We start from the raw sequence: 21,732 nt of genomic DNA on the forward strand, positions 1-21,732 counted from the left end.
ATATACAGAAGGACATCCCACATCACAGCTGAAGATAATCAGAACAGCTCACCTCTTGCCATTTTACTGTTATAATCTTGCTATCCCTCATCTTTTTCTCCCTCAAACATCTCCAGTTCCTGTAGCCACCTGATCAGCAGTGAATACCTCCCCTATTGCCTTCATTTCTAAAAACAATCTACTTTGAGTCAAGATATAAAGGACAGGACATTTCCCCCAACCCCCACTTAACCAAAAAAGAAAAAAGAAACCAAACCTTACATTCATTAAAATTGTTAGTTACTGATTAACTTTGGCCAGAAAGCTCTTTATAAGGAATGAAATAAAAAATCATATAACTATAAAAATTAAGTGATGCACATGGCAGCAAGTCCAAAGCCAGCCTAATTTACAGAATGAGTTCCAGGCCAGCTTGGACTATATAAAACCACCCTGTCTCAAACAAACAAACAAACAAAAACACTTTTTTTTAAATTTTAAATTAATTCAACAGATAAAAGACTTAAATATAAGAGCTAAAATATAGACTCTCTAGAACCAAATATACCTAGGAATTTGGTTGGGTAAAAGATAAAACTTTTTAATCAGGTGTGGTGGTGCCTTTAATCCCAGCACCAGAGGAAGTGGAGGTAGGTGGATCTAGGTCAGTCTGGTCTACATAGAGTTTCAGGCCAAGTAGGGCCTTTTAGTAAAAGGCTCCAGTATAAATACCCATTCATTGAGGGGGAAAATACATCAAAATTTAAAGAATATCTTATGTCCTACATGAAAACAAACCCATTTCAGGTACATTAAAGACCTAAATGACAACACAAAAGTTATAAATACTTTAGAAATTTTACAAAATATCTTTAAAATTTTAAGCTTGGAAGAATTGTATATGTTAAAAAGTTCAAAAATAACATTAAGTTAGTTAAAATTGAAGGTGTGTAGAATTAACAAAACAGAAAGGGCAAAAAGTTAAGATTTGGGAAACCATGTACACAAAACATACAACTAAAAAGCCTAGTTCCTGAGCCATAACCCGCAAGTACCCTGCAGAGGGCAGGAATAGCTCCTTGGAAAAGGACCGTTGACAAAGAAATGCTGAAATGTGTAAAAATATTAACAAAAAGACACTCAAATAATCACATTTCAAGACTTCTCATTCTTAGTGTGAATGTAAATTGATACCACCTTCAGGAAATTCTGACATTACATTACCTATAAAACAAAAAAAAATGCTTATCATACAACCTACCACTCTCACCATTAAAAAATACTCATCTGCCTTCCTGCTTTCCTGCCTATGGACTCATCCATCCATCCATCCATCCACCCACCTATCTATTGATTATCTCCTAGAGAAGTTCCTGTTTGAGTTACAGTAGATATACGTAGGAATGTGCAATTACCACTGCTTAAAATAGCACAAAACTGCAAACATCCCAAATGTGATTTGATGTGAACTAACTAAGAGTAGGTACCATCAAAATACAAACCAACCTATATATTTTTAGGATTGTATATGTACTTATTTATATAATTTAAATCTTAAAAGAGAAAAATTTGGCAAATTTAACTAGCATATATAAAGTAAAAAAATTGAAGTACTATCCTCTCATTCTTCCTCCCAGTCATGAGATAAAAAGATAATCAAGGGAATAAAAGCAACTTGCTAAGCATCAGAACCCATGAAAATCATCTATGAAAATGTGTAGATGTATTTTTATTTTTAGTATATTTATGTATTTATTTTATATTTAGTATATTTATGTATTTTTAGTATAACAAACAAAAAGAACAATCTGTCTACAGGAAATACATGCAAGAGGCAGAAAAAGAAAACAAAAAAAAGCTAACACAAGCAAGATCATGTAATATTTACATACATCAACACACATACCACAAGCAATTTGAAAGTGGTATATAAGAAAATGCAGGAAGGACAAGGATACCCTAATGGATAAGATTTATGATAAACCCCAGCTTCTAAGACCCCCTAGATATACTTCAGTCTATCAAAGAAAATGCTCAGAAGGAAGAGAAGCCTCTTAAAGTTAAAACAAAACGCCAGCATTTATTTAGTGACTAAAGAGCATTGTAACAGCATTCAAGCTACATACAATACTCCAATCTTCAAAATATTTAATACTTTCAAATCAAACAAGTAAAAATTTTACAAAAAAAAACCAGGAAAGAGAGAAGGAAAGAAGGAAGAAAAGAGGGAAGGAGGAGGGGAGAAAGGCAGAGAAGCAGAGGGGTGGTACAATAGTAGAACAATCCTTAGGACTGGCTCAGTCATCTGGCGTGAGTACAGACTAACACTCAGGAAAGACGTAGAAAGAAGCAGTTTCACTAAATAGGAAACCTAACGACCACACTATCACAGCCAATCATCCAACAACAAAACTGACCCTGCCCCACCCCCACCAACTGCCAAGAGGGACACTCCCTTGGCTATAATAAGAAGTCCCCAGCCCCTAATCAGGGAGGTGTTCAAAAAGACAGTGTGGGCAGACTGGAGCACCCTCTTTACTTCTGAAGCCACGTGGAAGGAACCAAGTATGCCTGTCTTTCCCTTCTAGGCAGGTGTCAGCCAGGTAAGGGCTGAACTTAATCATCACCCAGCAGTAAAAAGGCACTTGATCAACAGTTGAAGTTTACATAAGTTTTCCAAAAATGTAACATCCTATAGTTGATGAAACTGCCTATAGACTCTGTGGGCTTAGCTGCTTTGGGATAATGCTCTGGTACACTGTAAAGACTTGTCACTCATACTGGTTTAATAAAACGTTGATTGGCCAGTAGCAGGTAGGAAGTATAGGCAGGGAAAACAGACTAGGAGAATTCTGGAAAAAGGAAAGTCAGAGACTCAGTCACCAGCCAGATGTAGAGGAAACAAGACGAGAATGCCTTACTGAGAAAAGGTTCCAAGTCACATGGCTAAACACAGATAAGAATTATGGGTGAATTTAAGGCATTAGAGCTAGTTAGTAATAAGCCTGAGCAACAGGTCAAACAGTTTATAATTATTATCTCTGAATGTTTACTTAGAACTGAATGGCTGTGGGAATAAGGACAGAAACTTCTGTCTAGACTTAGCCTAGGTCATGGTGACGTGGTTGAATGCACTAAGAACATTAGGATCATCAATAAATCCAGGGCTTACTGTGGTGCCATCCTTAGGAAAATAGTAAGAAAACTGCAATATGCCAACACTCAAGAACAATTGCTTCTTTTATGACAAGACCAAGGTGAAGATATGGACCTGGTATCTGGTACTATGGTCCCCACATGAGAACAATGCCTGGCCGGGCCTGGATCTGAACCACTTGTGCTGTCATAGACAAGTCTGCGGAAATAAAAGGCCATAGACATGCCTCTCCTACAGTAAATATGTTAGCTTACATAATAACAAATATACAACGAAATAATAAACCTGTTTATAAAGCTGGAAATTCTAATTCTAGGTACAGCAACAACAAAAACTGAAGAGAGCTAACCAGTAGATATTTGTTCATAACTGTATATTAATAACAACCCAAAAGTGGAAGAAGCCTAAGTGCCCTTCAGTGAGATGGCTTAGTGGGTAAAGGTGCTTGTTGCCAAGACTTGATCCCTGAAATACACATGGTATAAGGAAAATACAAATTGTCCTGATTTCCATGTGAGTACAATGGTATGTGTAGGCCCCCACACATACATATAAATAAACAAATCTTTCAAAAGATGTTAAAAAATATAGCCATCTGTTTATTATGAAATCTTGGTGATATAAAAGACACATTCCACTCTTACAAATGCTCACATGCATATATTTATTTAGCTGTGCCCACTGAGAACTTAGAAGCAATGGCATATTTCTAGCAGCAGGTACATCAGTGTCTTTGATTTTAGTTTATAGGATCCAGAAGTCTTGGTAGAAAAGTCTGAGAAAGTACAAAAAACTAAGTACTCAAATAAGTATTCAAGATATATCAAGAGAACATAAGAACCCCTTGTTGTTCTTATGGACAAATCTGGATAATTCAAACATTAGCAAATGATTCACTTAATTTAAAAGTTAACATTAAAAAGATCACATATGATACAGAATGGCAAACAAACAAGTAGGAAAATATCTGTTAATACATTCTGAAAATTTAAGCAAACGTGCCATATCGAAATTATATTAAAATACTGATGATCAGCAATAAGAATTATAGAGCAGTTATTATTGGCCTAGTATTCCTTAAGAACCCTTTAGAAAAATTTATTTTCAACAGCCAGATATGGTGGCACATGTACTTAACCCCAGTACTTGGGAGGCAGAGACAGGCAGAACTCTTGAGTTCAAAGACAGCCTGATCTACATAGAGTTTCAGGACAGTCAGGGCCACTCAGAAAAACCCTGTCTCAAAAGAGTGGAAGTTTTTAAAACCAATTTTGAAAAAAATAGTGCAGTAAAGACTTTTACTATTTTGGTAAAGTTTAATGGTACCCATTCCCCTGCTTTAATTTGCTTTCTAAATACAAACCCTCATATATAGAATTTTCTTAAAAACAAATAAAACCCACTCTGTAACTATTCTAAAGTTTATAAAGTGTAAAGAAATTGTGGGTAAAGTCTGTGATAAATAAATTTTCTTTAGTTTTTTTGTTCAACGCACCATGATAGATTTTCTGATTTTAAACTAATAAACATGTTATAAATTATGTCAATATATGGCATATATTTCCAAATTACATACCATAAAAACACTCAAGTAATAAAATACAGGCTGACTTGGATAAAGTATGCTTATAAATACTTTTATACCTGTTCTTTGTACTAGTGTTTTTATCCCTCAAGCAACTACATTCCATTGTCTTTGAAAATATTTGACATAAACTTCAAGAACTCATGTTAATCATGTAGCTTATTTTCAGTTACTGCAAAGAATTATTCAACTTATAGGAAAGTTTCAGAACTTTAAAGACTAGTGATTAGTGTTGCTATTGCTGCAATTAAACAGCATGACCAAAGCAACTTAAGTAGGAAAAGGTGCATTTGATTCCGTATCATTGCTCATCATTGAAGGAAGTCAGGACAGACTATGGTGGTTTGAAAGAAATGGTCCCCAAAGAAAGTAACACTATTAGGTATGGCCTTGTTGGAGAAAGTGTGTCACTGTGGGGGCAGGCTTTGCAGTCTCTTTTCTCAAGCTTCACTCGGTTTGACAGTCAGTTGACTTTCTGTTGCCTCAGAGTCAAGATGTAGGACTCTCAGCTCCAGCACCATGTCTGTCTTCATGGCACCAATCTCCTTGCCAAGATGGACTGAATCTCTGAAACTGTAAGCAAGCCATCTCAATTAAATGTTTTCTTTAATAAGAGTTGCCATGGTCATGGTCTCTCCTTTCAGCAATAAAAACCCAAACTGAGACAAACTCAAGTTGAGTAGGAACTTGGGAGGCAGGAGCTGAACCAGAGGTCATGAAGGAGTGCTGCTTACTGATTTGCTCCTCATGGCTTGCTGAGTCTATTTTCTGATAGAACCCAGAACCACCAGCCCAGGGATGGCACCACGTAAAATGGACCATCAATCGCTAATTAAGAAAATGCTCCACAGGTTTACTTATAGCCCACTTAAGGAGAAATTTTCTCAGCTGAGACTCCCTCCTCGCTGGTGACTATACCTTGTGTTAAAGTTGACATAAAACTAGCCAGCACAACTAGTATGAAAACTATTGAACTATGATGGTATATTTGACAACTAAATTCCAACCTACCAACACACACAACATAAATAATATTCAAAGGTGGTTGATGTTTGTCACCAGACCAAGTATGTTATTTTACAATAATAAAGGAGCAAGAGGCCCTCAGATAACTCCTAAGGTCAACCTGTCTGCTGCATGAAAACTACAACAAACATCATTTCTCCTCTGCTCATGGTCTTCCCATTGCTGCCTGCTAAATAGTTGGTCATCGTTATTTATAACGATGCTATAACCTAGCCACATTAAAAACAAACGCACAAGTAACAAACTTAGCAACTAACATTATTTTCAAGAGGTAAAATACTAAGTCCTTTAGCATTCCTGTCATCTGTGCTTCTGACTTCAGCTTAGGTATCTCTATGAGTTGGCTGTTGCTGACAAGAGTGACTCAGCTTGTGATACAACTGACTTGTCCATGGGTTCTCAATGTTCTGTGTTCTAAAGGCTGCTTACTTACCTACTGTCTATTATACCATACTTACTATTTTGTGGTGGTGGGGATTGAACTCAGAGGCAAACACTGTAAGGTACACCCCAGCCCACCATGCATTTTAATTTAAAAAAGCATGGATGATAACTTTACTACAAGAGTCTTAGAATGCTCTGATTATGAAGGTATTCCATTTCAGAAATGTTAAGATTTTTAAAATTAAAAGCTGTCCATCCCTATGACTGGCCTTTGGCACAAGAGCACCTTGCTGAAGTCAGAGCACCTGGCTGGAGTCCTCAGGGCGATTATTGCTTTTGTTTGGGTAATCCCTACACAATTCTACCCAGCTCTGGCTCAGGGTCTTCAAGGACAAGGTATCAGAAATGAATTTCTTGATAGCCGTCTAAATTCTAATAATGTTGCACAATATTCCTTTACACTGTGTGAAGATGTGTCACTGTGACTGGTTTAATAAAGAGCTAAATGACTAATAGCTAGACAGGAAGCATAGGAACGACTTTGGACAGAGAGAGCTCTGGGAGGAAGAAAGGCAGAGTCACCAGCCAGACAGAAAGCAGAAGAGTAGAGTAACCTAGCCACATTAAAAACAAACAAGCACCTTGGGGAGGATTGAGGGGGGGAGAGGCAGGGAGGGGAGCAGAGAAAAATGTAGAGCTCAATAAATATCAATAAAAAAATAAACTACTACCTGCTTAAAAACAAACAAGCAAAACAAAAGCACCCAAACAACAACAAAAACACTGTAGATTAAAAAAAAATGGGTTAAAATTTAATCTCTAAGAATTACTTAGGAACAAGCCTAAAGTAAGGCCAAGCTTTCATAAATAATAATGTCTCTGTGTCATTTTTTGTGAGATGACAGAATAGTGCATCATTATGCATGAGAGCCAGATATATCATTATGGAACTACCTCCTCAGAACAGGTTTAAGAAATACCTAATCCTTGAATATAATACCACCTATACTATCTCAAAATGCAAAGGATTATTCATAAAGAGAAAGTAGGAATTTTATCACACTGAAAAAATGTGAAAAGGTCTTTTGTTTTCATTTGCACAAACTCTCACAAGGGCTAAAAAAATCAATCTGATAAGCAAAATTTGTATAGACATGTAATTGAATTAGAAACAACCTTTCTAGCTTATGTGATAATACTCCCTCATGAGACAGTTGAAAAAGACCCAGTGGGGTGTGGTGAGGCATACTTTTAATCTTAGCACTTGGGAGGCAGAGATAGGAGGATTTCCGTGAGTTCCAGGTCTATAGAGAGAGTACCAAGACAACCAAAGCTATGTAGAGAGACTCTATCTCTACAAAACAAAACAAGCAGAAAAGCACTCAGCTGAAGTTAAACTACTGACCTTTTTTTCTGATTCTCTAGCCATCATCCTTTTGATCAAACAGGTACTGTGCAAACTCCTTTCTCAAAGAGCCCAGGAAATTATACTGGTGTCATCAAACTGTCACACTGACTCTTTAGAATAGGCCCCCCTTTTTCTTGTTTGTTTGTTTTTTTGTTTTTCGAGACAGGGTTTCTCTGTGGCTTTGGAGCCTGTCCTGGAACTAGCTCTTGTAGACCAGGCTGGTCTCAAACTCACAGAGATCCGCCTGCCTCTGCCTCCCGAGTGCTGGGATTAAAGGCGTGCGCCACCATCGCCCGGCTAGTCTCTTGTTCCCCTCTCTCTTGATTTTATCAAGCTCATTGCCTGCACAAAGTATGCAGAATCAGGTTTACTAAGTAACCAAATCAAGCTCAGGCAAAATTACACTTGTCATTCTTCATTAGAGAGATAAAAATCAAAATCACACTACTTCATACTAAGAGCTAAAATATGGACTTAACAAAACAAACAACGAACAACAAGGCCCTGATGCTGCCAGGGAGCAAAGGTATGCCGAGTTCCTGAGGTTCTTGCACTTCCTTGACTAGGAACATGGTACATGCATTTCAGATGGGTTTGGCAGTTTCTTACAAAGTTAAATAGAAACTTTCCATACAAAAAGCATATCCTCGTCAACCTCATTCTCCTATCCCCTAGACCACAATGTGGAAATTTTATTCAGAATCATTAAAATTGTAGTAACATCTGGCTGGCATGGTGATGCATGCCTGTAATCCCAGCATTCAGGGAGGCAAGGTAGGCTGACCTCTGTAAGTTTAAGGCCACCATGGTCTACATAGTAAGTTCAAAGTCAGCAAAGGCTATAAAGTGAGACCCTGTCTCAAAATACAAAACAACTGCAACAACAGAGAAATAACCCCAATGTCTATTAGCTGGTAAATATATAAACAAATTGTAACATTCAGGAACAAAAACAAAACCCCACCAGACAAGTAACAACGTATCAATCTCTAAAGTGTCACACACTGTGCCAGGTGGTGGTGGCCCTTCACGTCTTTAATCCTAGCATTTGGGAGGCAGAGGCAGGCGGATTTCTGTGAGTTCGAGGCCAGCCTGGTCTACAAAAGCTAGTTCCAGGACAAGCTCCAAAACTACAGACAAACCCTGTCTTAAAAAAACAAAAATAAAATAAAATAAAAAATAAAAAAAGTGTCACACACTATGTGATTCCACTTAAAAGAAATATGAGGAACACAGCAAAACCTAAGGAAAGCAATCCGATTGGAGACAGCTAGCTAGGATCTGGCTGAGGCAGAAGGCTGAATAGGAGAAAACTTCTCTAAGTTCTAAGGTTTTCTGCGATATCCTTAGAATATTATCCCCAATTAAAAACATTCCTGAGGGGTGCCACAGGAATCACTCTGATGTTGCTATACGAAGGTCACCCTCTAGTCCAGAAAAAGTGGAAAACAGAATTAATAGGGACTAGTACTCTATGTTAGGGTGTTTGATCTCTTGAAGCTGGAGGTACAGGAGGTTGAAGGCCTGCATGGGTGCTGGGAAGAAAACTCAAGTCCTCTGAAAGAACAGTATCTGCTCCCAATTCTGAGCCAACTCTCCAGACCTGAATTCCCAATCTTATATATTAGGGCTCTTATCAAGCCCAAGGCTCACAAAGAGATTCAAGGAAAACACTCAGGAAATAGCAGTTGCAGAAACATTCGCCAGCACACTCCAATGCAGAAGGTTAAGAAAGAAGCACACCATCCTGGTCTGTGTGTGGCTTGCAGTGAAAATCAGAAGTTATTCTTAGCACACTAACTTCTCACTTGTAAAACTTCCTTACAGCAGTAGGTGAGAAACTGCTGAGGATTTCGCAAACAGATCTGGACATGACCCCACCACCAGACTGCAGCTGGTTTCATTTTCTGGAGGCAAGAGAGACCTACCTAGGAAGCCTACTCAAGATGCTATGCATGTGTGTTCTAAAGTCATCAAATAATAATGTCCAAGGTCATTCTAGCAAATAACTCTCTTGTAGAAATACACTAAAATGCAAAACATTTCATTAATAAACAAAAAGTATCTAATTACCTTATTTCAAATGAAAAAGAAACTGGTGAGACATTAAAAATTGTTTTCATAGCCGGGCGGTGGTGGCGCACGCCTTTAATCCCAGCACTCGGGAGGCGGAGGCAGGCGGATCTCTGTGAGTTCGAGGCCAGCCTGGTCTACAAGAGCTAGTTCCAGGACAGGAACCAAAAGCTACGGAGAAACCCTGTCTCGAAAAATCCAAAAAAAAAAAAAATTGTTTTCATAAGCAAGTTTCAGTAACTAAACTGTATAAAAATTAAGGTATTCTGTGAACTTCTAGAAAACAAACAAAAAAATTCTTGCCCCCTTATGTCTGTAAAATAAAAATCTAAAACCTTACTAGATAAAACAAAGCCTCTGGAACTTTTAGACACAGCCCGCCGGAACTATGTACCTATTCTCAGCCCAAGCATTGACCACAGTGCAACTGTCTGTCATTTCCTAAAATGCACTACAACTTTTTATGTTTTCAATGTTGTTCCCTGCAACTGACAGCTCTTCTCAGTCTCTATACACTCATCCTCTACGGTCCAGCTCAAACGTTATATTCTCTTAGAATCCCCCAAGTAAAGCCAGCTGTTCCTTTTACGGCCCCACAGTATCCCTGAAGTGCACATTTGTCTTGATCACGTCAGTCTCTCTTTTAGGCTAGATTGGCATCTAGAATGAGGCCATTTCTTATATTTGCAACTCTGGTTCTTGACAGGTGTTAGCTCCAGGTTTGAACTGGATGAAATCCTTAAAAGTAAGAGTAACAAAGATCTTCATTAAGAAAATATAGAGTATGTATGTATATATATATATATATATATATATATATATATATATTTAAATAAGTATCACCCAAGACAAAGGAATTTATAAGTAAAACTACAATTTTTTGGTTATACTAAAAATTTCTCTTAAATCATAAACATGATTGTTACATTCTGGATCTGAACCCTGAGGTTCTTGGGTTAAAGGCAGCCCTGGTAAGATGACTGGAGCCTGGGGACTCTCCACCATCAACTGGTTCATCTATGGATAGATTTTTAGTACTGCCAATTAGCAGAAACCAGGAGGTGAGACTTCTTGGAACATGGGAGGCATTTTTGTGTGTTTTCAAACATTGCCTCTTGTGGTGATTTTTGTTTGTATTTTAATAAATAAAGCTTGCTTGAAGATCAGAGTACAGAGTTAAGTCACTAGAGTCCAGGTAGTGGAGGCACACACCTTTAATCTCAGGACTCTGAGTTCAAGGCCACCCTGGGAAACACTTGGCTGATCCAGTCTCAAAGAGAAACAGAGCTCATACAAAGGTGATCTCAGCACTTGGGGGTCACATGCCTTTAATCCCAAGGAAGTGGAAACAGGAGTGATATGGTTGGACAGAGAGGAATATAAGGTACTGCATTCAGTCTGTGAAGGCAGACTGAGCGGCAGTCTGTCTGAGGTTGCAGTCTGAACAAGCAGTCTAGGCAGTCAGAAGACAGGATCGCCTCTTTGATCTGAGCAATGGTGTAAAGGTAAGAACTCTAGTGGCTGGCCACTGCTTCTCTGATCCTTCAGCTTTCACCCCATAGTTGACTACGAGCTCTTATTATTAAGAACAATTAGAATTCATGCTACAGGCTCTCATAAAACCCAGGGTGTCTGCAAACTCTACATAGCTAAGGATGACCATGAACTTGTTATCCTCCCACTACTACCTCCCAAGTTCTGTAATTATAGGTGTATTCCAGCATGCCATCTTGGAGGCACACTCCCGAACAGTGGTTCTCAACCTTCCCAATGCTACAACCCTTTAATACAGTTCTTTCTCGTGTGATGACCCCAGCCATAAAATTATTTTCATTGCTACTTCATAATCATAATTTTGCTACTGTTATGAATTGTAAACATCTGTGTTTTGTGATGGCCTTAGGCAACCCCTGTGAAAGGGTCATTTGACACCCAAAGGGGTTGCAACCCCCAGGTTGAGAACTGCTGCTCTAGAAGAATATATCTTCATCTAGTCCCTTGGTTACTTGCTCAATCTCTACTCATCGGTGGTCATGAAGTTAATGGTTCTTCTCCTCACTTCCTCTCCACAGGCCTACAGCAATGGGGATTGACAACCATGGACTGAAACTGTAAGCCAAAAAGTCCTCCTTTTGTTTATGCCAGGTATATTGTTTCAGCAATGGAAGCTGGGGGACTCATGGTTTCCCTAAAGGTAAACCTATCATCTTACCAAGGTATCAGATTCATTGTCTTTAAAAGATTTCTCTTAAAAATCTTTTCTTAATTATATCACTTAGCCTTTTTTTTTAAAGTTACACCACCTAATGGCCCTTATTTAATTTTCTCAATAATAAGCACTACATGTAATAGTGAAGGCACAGTTCCCTGAAAGGCTATAGGTCTAAATCTAAAACATAACACAACTGATAAGAGACAGTGTTTTCTATCCATGTCAATAATTCTATCCCAGAGTTAAAGAAGATGAGCATCACCATGAAGTTCTCAACATGGACTGTGATTAGCAATGACAGTCCACCAAATCCTTACAAGAGCAAGTAACCTATGTGTGGTCTAAATGAGAATGCCCCCCATAGACTCATGTGCCTGAATACCTGGTCTCCAGTTGTTAGAACTGTTTGAGAAAGATTAGGAGGTGTGGCTTTGTTGGAGGTATGCCACTGGGGGTGGGCTTTGAGGTTTCAAAAACCCATAGTTAAGCCGGGCGGTGGTGGCGCACGCCTTTAATCCCAGCACTTGGGAGGCAGAGGCAGGCGGATCTCTGTGAGTTCGAGACCAGCCTGGTCTACAAGAGCTAGTGCCAGGACAGGCTCCAAAGCCACAGAGAAACCCTGTCTCGAAACCCCCCCCCAAAAAAAAACAAACCCATAGTTAGTTCTCTCTGCTTCTTGCTTGTGGATCAGATATAAGCTCTTAGCTACTGCTCCAGCTACCAAGCTTCCCACCATGATAGATATAGACTCTTACCCTCTTGAACCCTGAGCCCCAAATTAAATGTCTTCTTTTATAAATTGGTTTTGACATAGTGTTTTGTCATGGCAATAAAGAAGTTACTAAGGCACCGCTAATCAAGTAAATTATTTTAACAACTACTTAAATATATCGGACCATATTATATCAGGATTTCATAGCTTAATAAACCTTTTCTTTAATTTTAGTACCTGTACTCTTGTTACACATTCCAGCTCTCAAATGAAGCAACAAAAATAGATCTTAAGTGATCACAGAAGAGAATCTGTCAAATCTAAAAATTATGTAAAATTAGCAGTATGGATATAAAGATATTTAAGCTTGATGAGTCGTAATCAGAACTCTACTTTTAAATCTAATCACCAAACATTTATTGCACAATGCACAGCACAGGATGCTGGTATGCGGGAGTAAGGACGGAGGTGATAACGGAGGTAATAACTGCATGATACTCTATTGAGCAACCCTCTCCCACATCAGTAGGTCATTACTCTTGTCCTTAGAGGAGTTTAAGTAATTTGCCCAAGGTATTTGGCCCTTGGTAATTTGAACTAGAATTCTGTCCTGTCTGAGGACAAAGGATGAACACCAGTAACAACTTACAATACTTTATTTCACAATTTCAATTTCTAAAAGATATGATGCTGGGACTTCAGAGTTGGAAAACACAATCGGGTTGAGACAGAAGAATTACTTTCCACCCCTTCTACATTATACCAATAGAAAATCAGGAGTCAGGTAGGGCAGCGAGTATCTTTAAGAATCTTGGTGAAGGGGTGTGGTGCAAAGGAGTAACACTAAAAAAAAAAAAAAAAAAAACCAAACTGATGTGGCCAGGTGGTGCTACTGAGAAACCCTGTCTCTAAAAATCAAAAAGAAAAGAATAAGAAACTGATGTGTTCCTAGATGCTATGGTCTAAAGGTTTCTCCACCAACACCCTCACATACCACGAATACATACACTGAGCCCTAATCTTCAATATGATTATGTTTGGAGGTGAGGCCTTTGGGAGTTTTTTAACTCACATGGGCACAGAGAAAATGTCTCTATAAAAGATGTCCCAGAGACCTGCCTCACTCTCTTCCACTATGAGACACAGGAAGAGGTGCTGGTTTTGAATAAGGAAAACCTTTATTATGGACTTCCTTGCCCCCAGAACTCTGAGAAGCAAATTTCTGTTATTTAAAAACTACTTAGCTTATTATACTTTGCTACAGCAGTCCAAACAGACTAAGCTATTGGGACTTTGTTAGGAAATTGTCCAGACATGTCACCATACAGGGAAAACACAAACACTAGCTGGCAGTATTTCTATCCTGCCTTAAGGACCCTTCTTAAGTTAACATAGACCCCCAAAGATCTTTGAAGAAAAGCACTTATATGAAAGACAAAATGCAACACAAGCAAACAGAAATAAATTCAGAGGAAAATAAATATGTAGAAAAGAACCAGCATTTCCAAAGAGAGATAACCAGAAAAAAACTTTTTTTTTTAAATTTTGAAGGCATTCCTCTACTCTTGTGATGTTGTTGAACACAAGAGCTTCTTCTACTTTGAAGCATCCCACCTCGCTCTTGTCCCTCTCCCCAATACCTGGAGGGTCCTTGGAATTCCAAACAGTCTACATTACACTCCCTAGTGTATGTCTATTTTATCTGCAGTGCTAAGTTCTGGCCAGTCCTGCGTACTTTGTAATTTATCTCACTGTTCCAGAAACTTTGCTTAAGTAACTTTAATTTCTGTGATTTCCTTCATTTTTTTTCTGTTCTCTCTTGAGTTCTAACTATGTAGGCTTAGGCCTATTAATTTGCTTTGGCTGTGGGCTGTTCTCATTTGTTTTCTATTTTTTCTTTTCTCTTTTCATAGAAAAACTTTCTTCTACTAAAGTTTAGGGTTTTTGTTTGTTTTTGAAAAAGGGTCTCAACTTGGTCAAAACCAACCTTGAATTTGCTGTGTAAGTAAATCAAGGTAGCCTCCAGCTCAGAGAAGCTGCAGCATAATCAGGTTCAGCTGGAGCAGGTAAGAAGGCCATAGCAGTTTCTTACAATGGCAAAACAAAAATATGGTAGGTTTGAACATAAGAGCAAACATTTACACTAGAGAGGTTTTACAATATAGGGCTTCTCAACAGTGGTCCTATTGACACAGCTACAGGTCAGTCTGTCTGTCTTTCTTTCTCTTTCTCCTTTCTTGCCTTCCTTTTTAAAATTTATTTTTATTTTATGTACATATTTGTCTACGTGAGAGTGTCAGATCCCCCGGAAGTAGAGTTACAGACAGTTGCAAGCTGCCACGTGGGTGTTGGGAGTTGAACTTGGGTCCTCTGGAAGAGCAGTTAGTGCTCTTAACCACTGAGCCATCTCTCCAGTCCCCCCTTCCTTTCTTTCTTATGACAGGATCTCTCCATGTAGCCCTGGCTGTCCTAGAACCCTTTACATAGACCAAGCTGACCTCAAATTCACAAAAATCCACCTGACTCTGCCTCCCAGAGTGCTGGGATTAAAGGAGTGTGCTACCATGTCAGACTTAAAGTTCTTTTTTAAGGAGGCTGCCCTGGCCCTAGAGAGACCTCTGGCAGCATACCTGGTTTCTATCTACTAGAAGCTAGTAGCACATCACCTGCTCATATCTGTACATCCCAATACTGTTAAACACATCCCCTACCACCTATTAAGGACCACTTGGCTAAACTAGTAATAGAGAAAAATAAGAAAAATTTGAAAATTATGAACTCAACCTGGTTGCCTTTTAAAGTCAACACTTGGGAAGCAAAGGAGGGCTCTACAACTAAGAAGTCTCTAAGAACACTACTAAAATCCTAGTTTAAAATACGGAGGTAAGTATTTGCCATCAGAGGTACTAAGTAAGTATTTAAAGCACCTAAGGCAAACTCTCATCTGTTTAACAAAGTAACCCTAGTAAGGTATACTGAAGATGAGCTAGCCATCCTGGAAGCAGAGCAACTACCCAGAAGGACATTTGAGAGATAAAATAATTGCAGTTGCAGAGCTGCAAAATGGTAAAGGAACAAGAGACACTTTAGAATGTCAAAGTGAAGAATTATATCCGAGACAAAGGAAAGGGGGAAATAAAACCATGTTCTAGCTAAAGCAAATAAATAGAGACTCTAGATGAGCTGCCTTCACCATCAAAAGCTGAAGTCATACAAGTGACTGTGCTCACTCAAGACAATACTCAAATACAGCAGGAAGGCAGAAGAAAAAAACCCACAGTGATATATAAGTAATAATGATCAGTATGACATCAATATCTACTCAAAAATGACAAGCATGCAAAACTACAGTCAGACAAAGCAAGCATTTAGACAGAAAAATGCCAACCACCAACGCCGAAGTATAGCCTCCCGCTATGGCACTGCATAGAACCTAGATGTCCACTGTTTTCTCACCAGAATTGGACTCACACATAGTCTGCATTCCATCTCCTTTCACTTCATTAAATGATAATATCAGGAAGTGCCAGACCTCTCTCTATCAATACTTCCATTTAAGACACTGGTGGGTATTATCTGAAAAGCCTCTCACAGGCAAAAATCAATGTTTTGTAAGAATGAACAAAATAACTGGGTGGTGGTGCATCTCTTTAACCCCAGCAATCATTTAGAAGGCAGAGGCAGGAAGGTCTCTGTGAGTTTGACGCCAACCTGGTCTATAGAGTGAGTTCCAGGACAGTCAGGGATACCAGAAACCCTGCTTAAAATAAATAAAAAATGAATACAGCACCACAACAATTCCAAGTAGTTTTATCTTTTTTTTAAAATATTTATTTATTATGTATACAACATTCTGCCTCCATGTATGCTGACACACCAGAAGAGGGCGCCAGATCTCATTACAGATGGTTGTGACCCACCATGTGGTTGCTGGGAATTGAACTCACAACCTGTGGAAGAACAGCCAGTCCTCTTAACCACTGAGCCATCTCTCCAGCCCAATTCCAAGTAGTTTAAACAAGAGAGATTAAAATTAAAAGATTACTCATTTAATAAGGTCTTTAGTAGATAGTGATGAAAAGATTTAATCTACAAGAAAGACAACAGGGAAATCAATAGTCATTAGAGATCTCTCCTATACAGCTGTGAAGCTGCTGTCCTCAAATGAGTTAATAAACAAAAAGCACCTGTGACAGTATCTGGTATCTCAATAAATGCTGGTTATTACCATCATCGTTAGGTGCCGAAAACAGTTCCAAATGTAAGAAGTAGTGACAGCACAAAACACACACACACACACACACAAACACTTGACATTTACACATAAAAAAAGCATGCAATTTACATTTACACATATTTTTTACTTCTTTCCTATATTTATAGGCTCTGTGCTAAAAGTATCCATTTTAAAACTTTAGTAGTGTCAGGTGTACTGTGCACACCTTTAGTCCCAGCATTCAGAGGCAGGAGGAGGTCTGTGAGTTCAAGGCCCGCCTGGTCTTCATAGTAAGCTCCAGGCAACCCAGGACTACATAGAGAGACCCTGTCTCAAAAAACAAAAACCATTAAAACATTAATAAATACGTACCTTACCTTACTGTTTCTAATCTATGATACGCGGTGTCTATTCTAACTTTCTCCTACATGGCAGAGTACTCATACATGCTATGTCCCAAACCTTTTGAAGGAAACAGCATGAAACCACCCCCAAGCAATAACTAAAACTGGACATACTAAAGCAAGCAATCTCAATACCACAATCAATAGTCCACAATTAAAAAACATAAGTAGAGTAAAAGAGGGATGATCTCCTCAGTGAACACCACCCTCTCCGTTTGCTCTTTTTGGGGTACTATTTAGGAGTACCCCATTTGGATCCTGTCCAAATGAACAGGCAAGAAGCATGGGAAGAACTGAGGAACATAGATAGACTCCAGATAGAAACAGTGAGCTCTGCTGTCCCCCTCCTTCATCTTCAGCCATGGAAACGCTGACCAGTGCTCACTATCAAAAGATGACACTAAAGATCTAGATTTCTCTCAATACAAAAACTTAAAATAGGGGCTAGAGAGATGGCTCAGTGGTTAAGAGCATTGCCTGCTCTTCCAGAGGTCCTGAGTTCAATTCCCAGCAACCACATGGTGGCTCACAACCATCTGTAATGAGGTCTGGTGCCCTCTTCTGGCCTGCAGGCATACATGTAAACAGAATATTGTATACATAATAAATAAATAAATATTTAAAAAAAACTTAAAATAATAGAGCTCTCCTAATAAGAAAGAAAAAAGATTTATGGGGATAAGTCATGGATTTGGAATCAGCTTGCCAATTATGCCGTGGAATACCTCCAAGTGGTGGATAGCCCGTTAGAATTTGAAGTCTCCTTACATCCTTATAGGCATACAAATGAATATTTACTAGTCAATACTCCAGCAGAGACCCTCCCCTAGACTTGTAATATATAAAAACAAAAGGGAGAAACATGCCACTTCTGCTGTCAAGGAATGCCACTGAACAACATAAAATGCAGGGCCACAATAGACATCCAAAGCACTGTTTATGAACTGTTAAGTGATCTCCACTCATACGCAGAAGCCTACTAAGGAGAAATTCCTACGATAAAAATGCTCGAGACTTTTCAAACTAAAGGAGACGGCTTATGGAGTGACTACAGAGGTTTTGAACAGGTGAAGTCAGTAGAAGAGAGGGACAGCACAAACAGAAGTATGAAACAAACTGGAGAAAAGCCTGTTTGTCTATATTAAAAACTTGTTCCATGGGAAGAAAGATGATAAGCTTGGAAAAGGCAGGCTGTGGCCAGAAGCAAGTGTACTGAGCCTTGAATATCAAGCTGCACACAATCTATATATTCAGCAACCACTCAACACCGCTGCCGTCCCTGGAGACTGTGTCCTAATAATGAAATCCCCATGTCAACCATGTCCATGTATCACAGAAAACTATTCTTTTGATTTTTTTTAATTCAACAATTCAAAAATCACTGATTAACAAAAGCAGGATGGAGCTGAGCTACAGTTTGTTAATCTCTGTACACTAAGATGCTGTCTCCAGTAGTTCTATAAGGGACATTTGTCCCTGAGTTTCAGGAACCAAAATAATCTTAATTCACTTAACAACTGTATGAATTCATACACAAAATCAAAAGCCATATCTATAAGGGTCAGAGCCTCTCTGAAGCAAAATAAATTTTTCTAGGATTGTTAATATAGCCCACTGGAATAGATGCAGAAAGGCCTTCAATTCTGCAATTCATCTCACCAAATACAAGTACCTGAAGAATTAGAAACTACTCTTACTGCCACAAGGTAACCAGGAGTAAACTTAAGAGGACAAGCAAGAAATGACAGGACACCCAAGCTCTAGTCTTCTACCTGCCACTGAGGCCTTGCTTGAAGTCACTTTCAACCTGATAGCCCTATGAAAAATGAAGTTTAAATTACTAGCTGATTACCACGATTTTCTCTCAGATTTACCACTGTATGATTTAACTATTTGAGTAACAAAGAAAATAAAACTGACTGTTAAAAGCATGAATAGGAGAAACAGGCTTTGGGTAATAGCAGGCAGACAGGATGTTTGTTTTGTTTAAAGTATCTAACATTACAAAAAACTCAAGAAAGAGGAAGGGAGAAAGTCCATGTATTTGGTTAAGAGAACACTGGCTCCCTTTTGGAACACAGTCCTGGTAATTCAGAAGCAAATATGGAAGTAGAAATAACCTCTTGGAAGGAAAATGAGTAGGGCCATCAAATAAGAAAACACTATCTTACAAGCTAAAAACAAAAGTTTACACTGACTAAAAGCAACAAGTTTGCATCTCAAGAGCAGTACTGTGCATGATCTCAGGAAGCAGGAACCATGGGTAAACTAGTGAAAACCAAGGAACAGGAAATAGAACATAAAATCCAGAAGAAAAAAAAAGTTAGGCTCATCAGATAAGGGAGACGTCAGACTTCCAAGAGAGAAAGCAAGCATTGCAAGAGAAGTTTTTAAGACAACAGATAAGTTCCTGCAAATCAGGGTATGTGTATATCTCTATCAAGACTTACACAAATCCAATTACTACTGTAATCTTATGCAGGGTTCCACCTATGCTCTTTTTTCTAGAAGCTAGAAACTAAGAATTAATTTTATCTCTTAGAATGGAAACCAGCATCAAACAAAATGAAGGTTACCTTTCTCTTAAAACCTACTACTTCCTTCCTTGATATAGTACAAAGTACAAAACCACTGACTGGACTCCAGTTTCCCCACCTCCCACCCCTTAGGTGTTGAAACTGTTCCAGAAGCAAGACCTCTAATTCATGTTTATCTGTTCTAAAGAGAATTAGTGATGCCTCACAGATAAATACTGACACCTAACTCAGCCTTGAACAACAAACATACGGGTAGCAGGGGTACATATTTTTAATCCTTGCACTAGGGAGGCAGAGGCAGGCGAATATCTGAGTTCCAGGCTAGCCTTGCCTGTACAGTGAGTTCCAATTCACCAACGCTTACACGGCAAAGAGCAAAACAAAACCCTAGGAATCAACTTATTGTCCATCTGATGAAAGCGGGGGATTTAACTGGATAGGTACAAACCCTAATAAAGTCACTTCTGCGTTGTGCCAGAGGCTGTCGGTGTAGCAATGAGTTGCTACAATATAAAAAAAGCTCTAAACATTTAGGAATCTGAAATGATCATGCATGGATATAAAGAGCCTACCGTGCTAATTCAGCTTAACACTTGGCATCTATTTAAGGTATATGAGACATAAAAATCCAAAGCATTAAGCCTGACGACCAGCAGTTAAAAATACATGTTTCAAAGTGCTGGGGATATTTATAAAGTCAACCAGACTATTAATATGTCGAAATCCACTGGCCAGTGCAGGATTCCATCTTTAATCTTCTACTACTTACTGTTCAGGGGAAGCCAAGAAGTCCGGGTAGTCTCATGTCACTCGCTTTTAAGAATTTAAGTCACCCAAACTGGCAACACCAGCGAACAACCAAAAACTCAAATAAAACAAATTTTCACCTCTCCAGATGGTAAAATTAACTCGGCTATCTACTGCCTTCCCATTTAAGTCTCACTTCCCTACTTTTTGAACAATCCTGGGTAGGCCCCATTTAGGCAGGCCAATAGTACAACGAAGTAACAGGAGTTGGAAAAAAACAAAACAAAACAAAACAAAACTCTGTAACAGTTAAGTCGGCCGTCCCCCAGATCTCAACTTGGGTGTAGATTTCACAGGCCCTGTAAGCTATACACTGTCAAACCCCAGAAACAGCACGGTCACCCTGTCCTGCCCACGGGCAACTGTTCCAGAATGTTTTCTTTGAAATGATCCCTAACTCTCTCGGCTCGACGTGTGAAGTGTGGACTTCAAAGAAGGCCACTCTCTCTCCCCAACCCCCGCCCGGAGCGGGACGGGACTCCTCCGGTCCAGTCTTCGATGCCTTCGTCCCTCGCAGCCTGGGGTCTCCCCCAGTTACATGGCCCCCGGGAGCCCGCGGTCTCCAACTGCCCGCCGCGCCCACCGTCCAGCCGGCCGCACGGCGCTCGTCCCTGCCAGCCTCCCGCCCCGGGCCTGCGCGCCTCCGAGCGGTCCGCAGGCTTCGGGCCTAGCCCGGCTCGCCGGCCCCTCACCTCCTTCGGGACCAGTTGGTTCTCCTCGCCGGGCACCATCGCTCAGACTCCGACCGCTCGTCTCCGCCCTGCCTGCGGGGGACGGGTGGAGGTGGCGGCGGCGGCTCGGTGTCTCAGGAGAGAAGGGCAGCGGCAGCCATCCTCCCAACTGCCTGAGCTCCCGCAACCGCGGAGGCCTCGGCTCAGGCCTTAGACGCCAGCGCGCAGACACCGACCCAGGGCGCCGCCGCCGCCGCCGCCGCCCCTCCCCCGGCCCGCGGCAATCAATGGAAAAATGGCGGCTGCCGTTCTCGCGAGAATTCGGCGCGGTGGGCGCGAGGCCGGGCGCCTGGCGCCTGCAGTACGCGGGTGCCCGTCGCAAACTCGGAATCTTCTGACCTCCTTCTCGACCCTAGGGTACGCAACGCTGGTTGAGGGCCGGTGCAAACGCTTTGTCACAACCGGGAGTCCGGTTCTTCCATCCTCCGACTCCCTCTGTTGGCGGATGGAGGGACCAGGCCCCAGAGTCATGGACGCGTACCAGTTCACAGTCCCCTTTCC

At 40.0% G+C, this 21,732-nt stretch overlaps 1 protein-coding gene across 3 annotated transcripts in view; it reads right to left on the reverse strand.

Annotated features, from left to right (window-relative positions):
- Positions 1–21,384, reverse strand: part of Usp47 (ubiquitin specific peptidase 47) — a 99,099-nt gene extending 77,715 nt beyond the window's left edge. For 2 of the 3 annotated variants that reach the window (XM_041665986.1, XM_041665985.1), the window contains exon 1: positions 21,193–21,381. In XM_041665986.1, coding sequence (XP_041521920.1) covers positions 21,193–21,231 — 39 coding nt within the window. In that variant the 5' untranslated portion in view covers positions 21,232–21,381. Of the gene's footprint in view, positions 1–21,192 lie in introns of all 3 variants that reach the window. The other variant, XM_041665984.1, reaches the window with a different exon arrangement.
- Positions 21,385–21,732: the final 348 nt, after the last annotated feature.

This window comes from Microtus oregoni, unplaced genomic scaffold, assembly GCF_018167655.1.
Source record: "Microtus oregoni isolate MIOR12 unplaced genomic scaffold, Mior012 000016F_ref0000370, whole genome shotgun sequence".
Taxonomy (NCBI): domain Eukaryota; kingdom Metazoa; phylum Chordata; class Mammalia; order Rodentia; family Cricetidae; genus Microtus; species Microtus oregoni.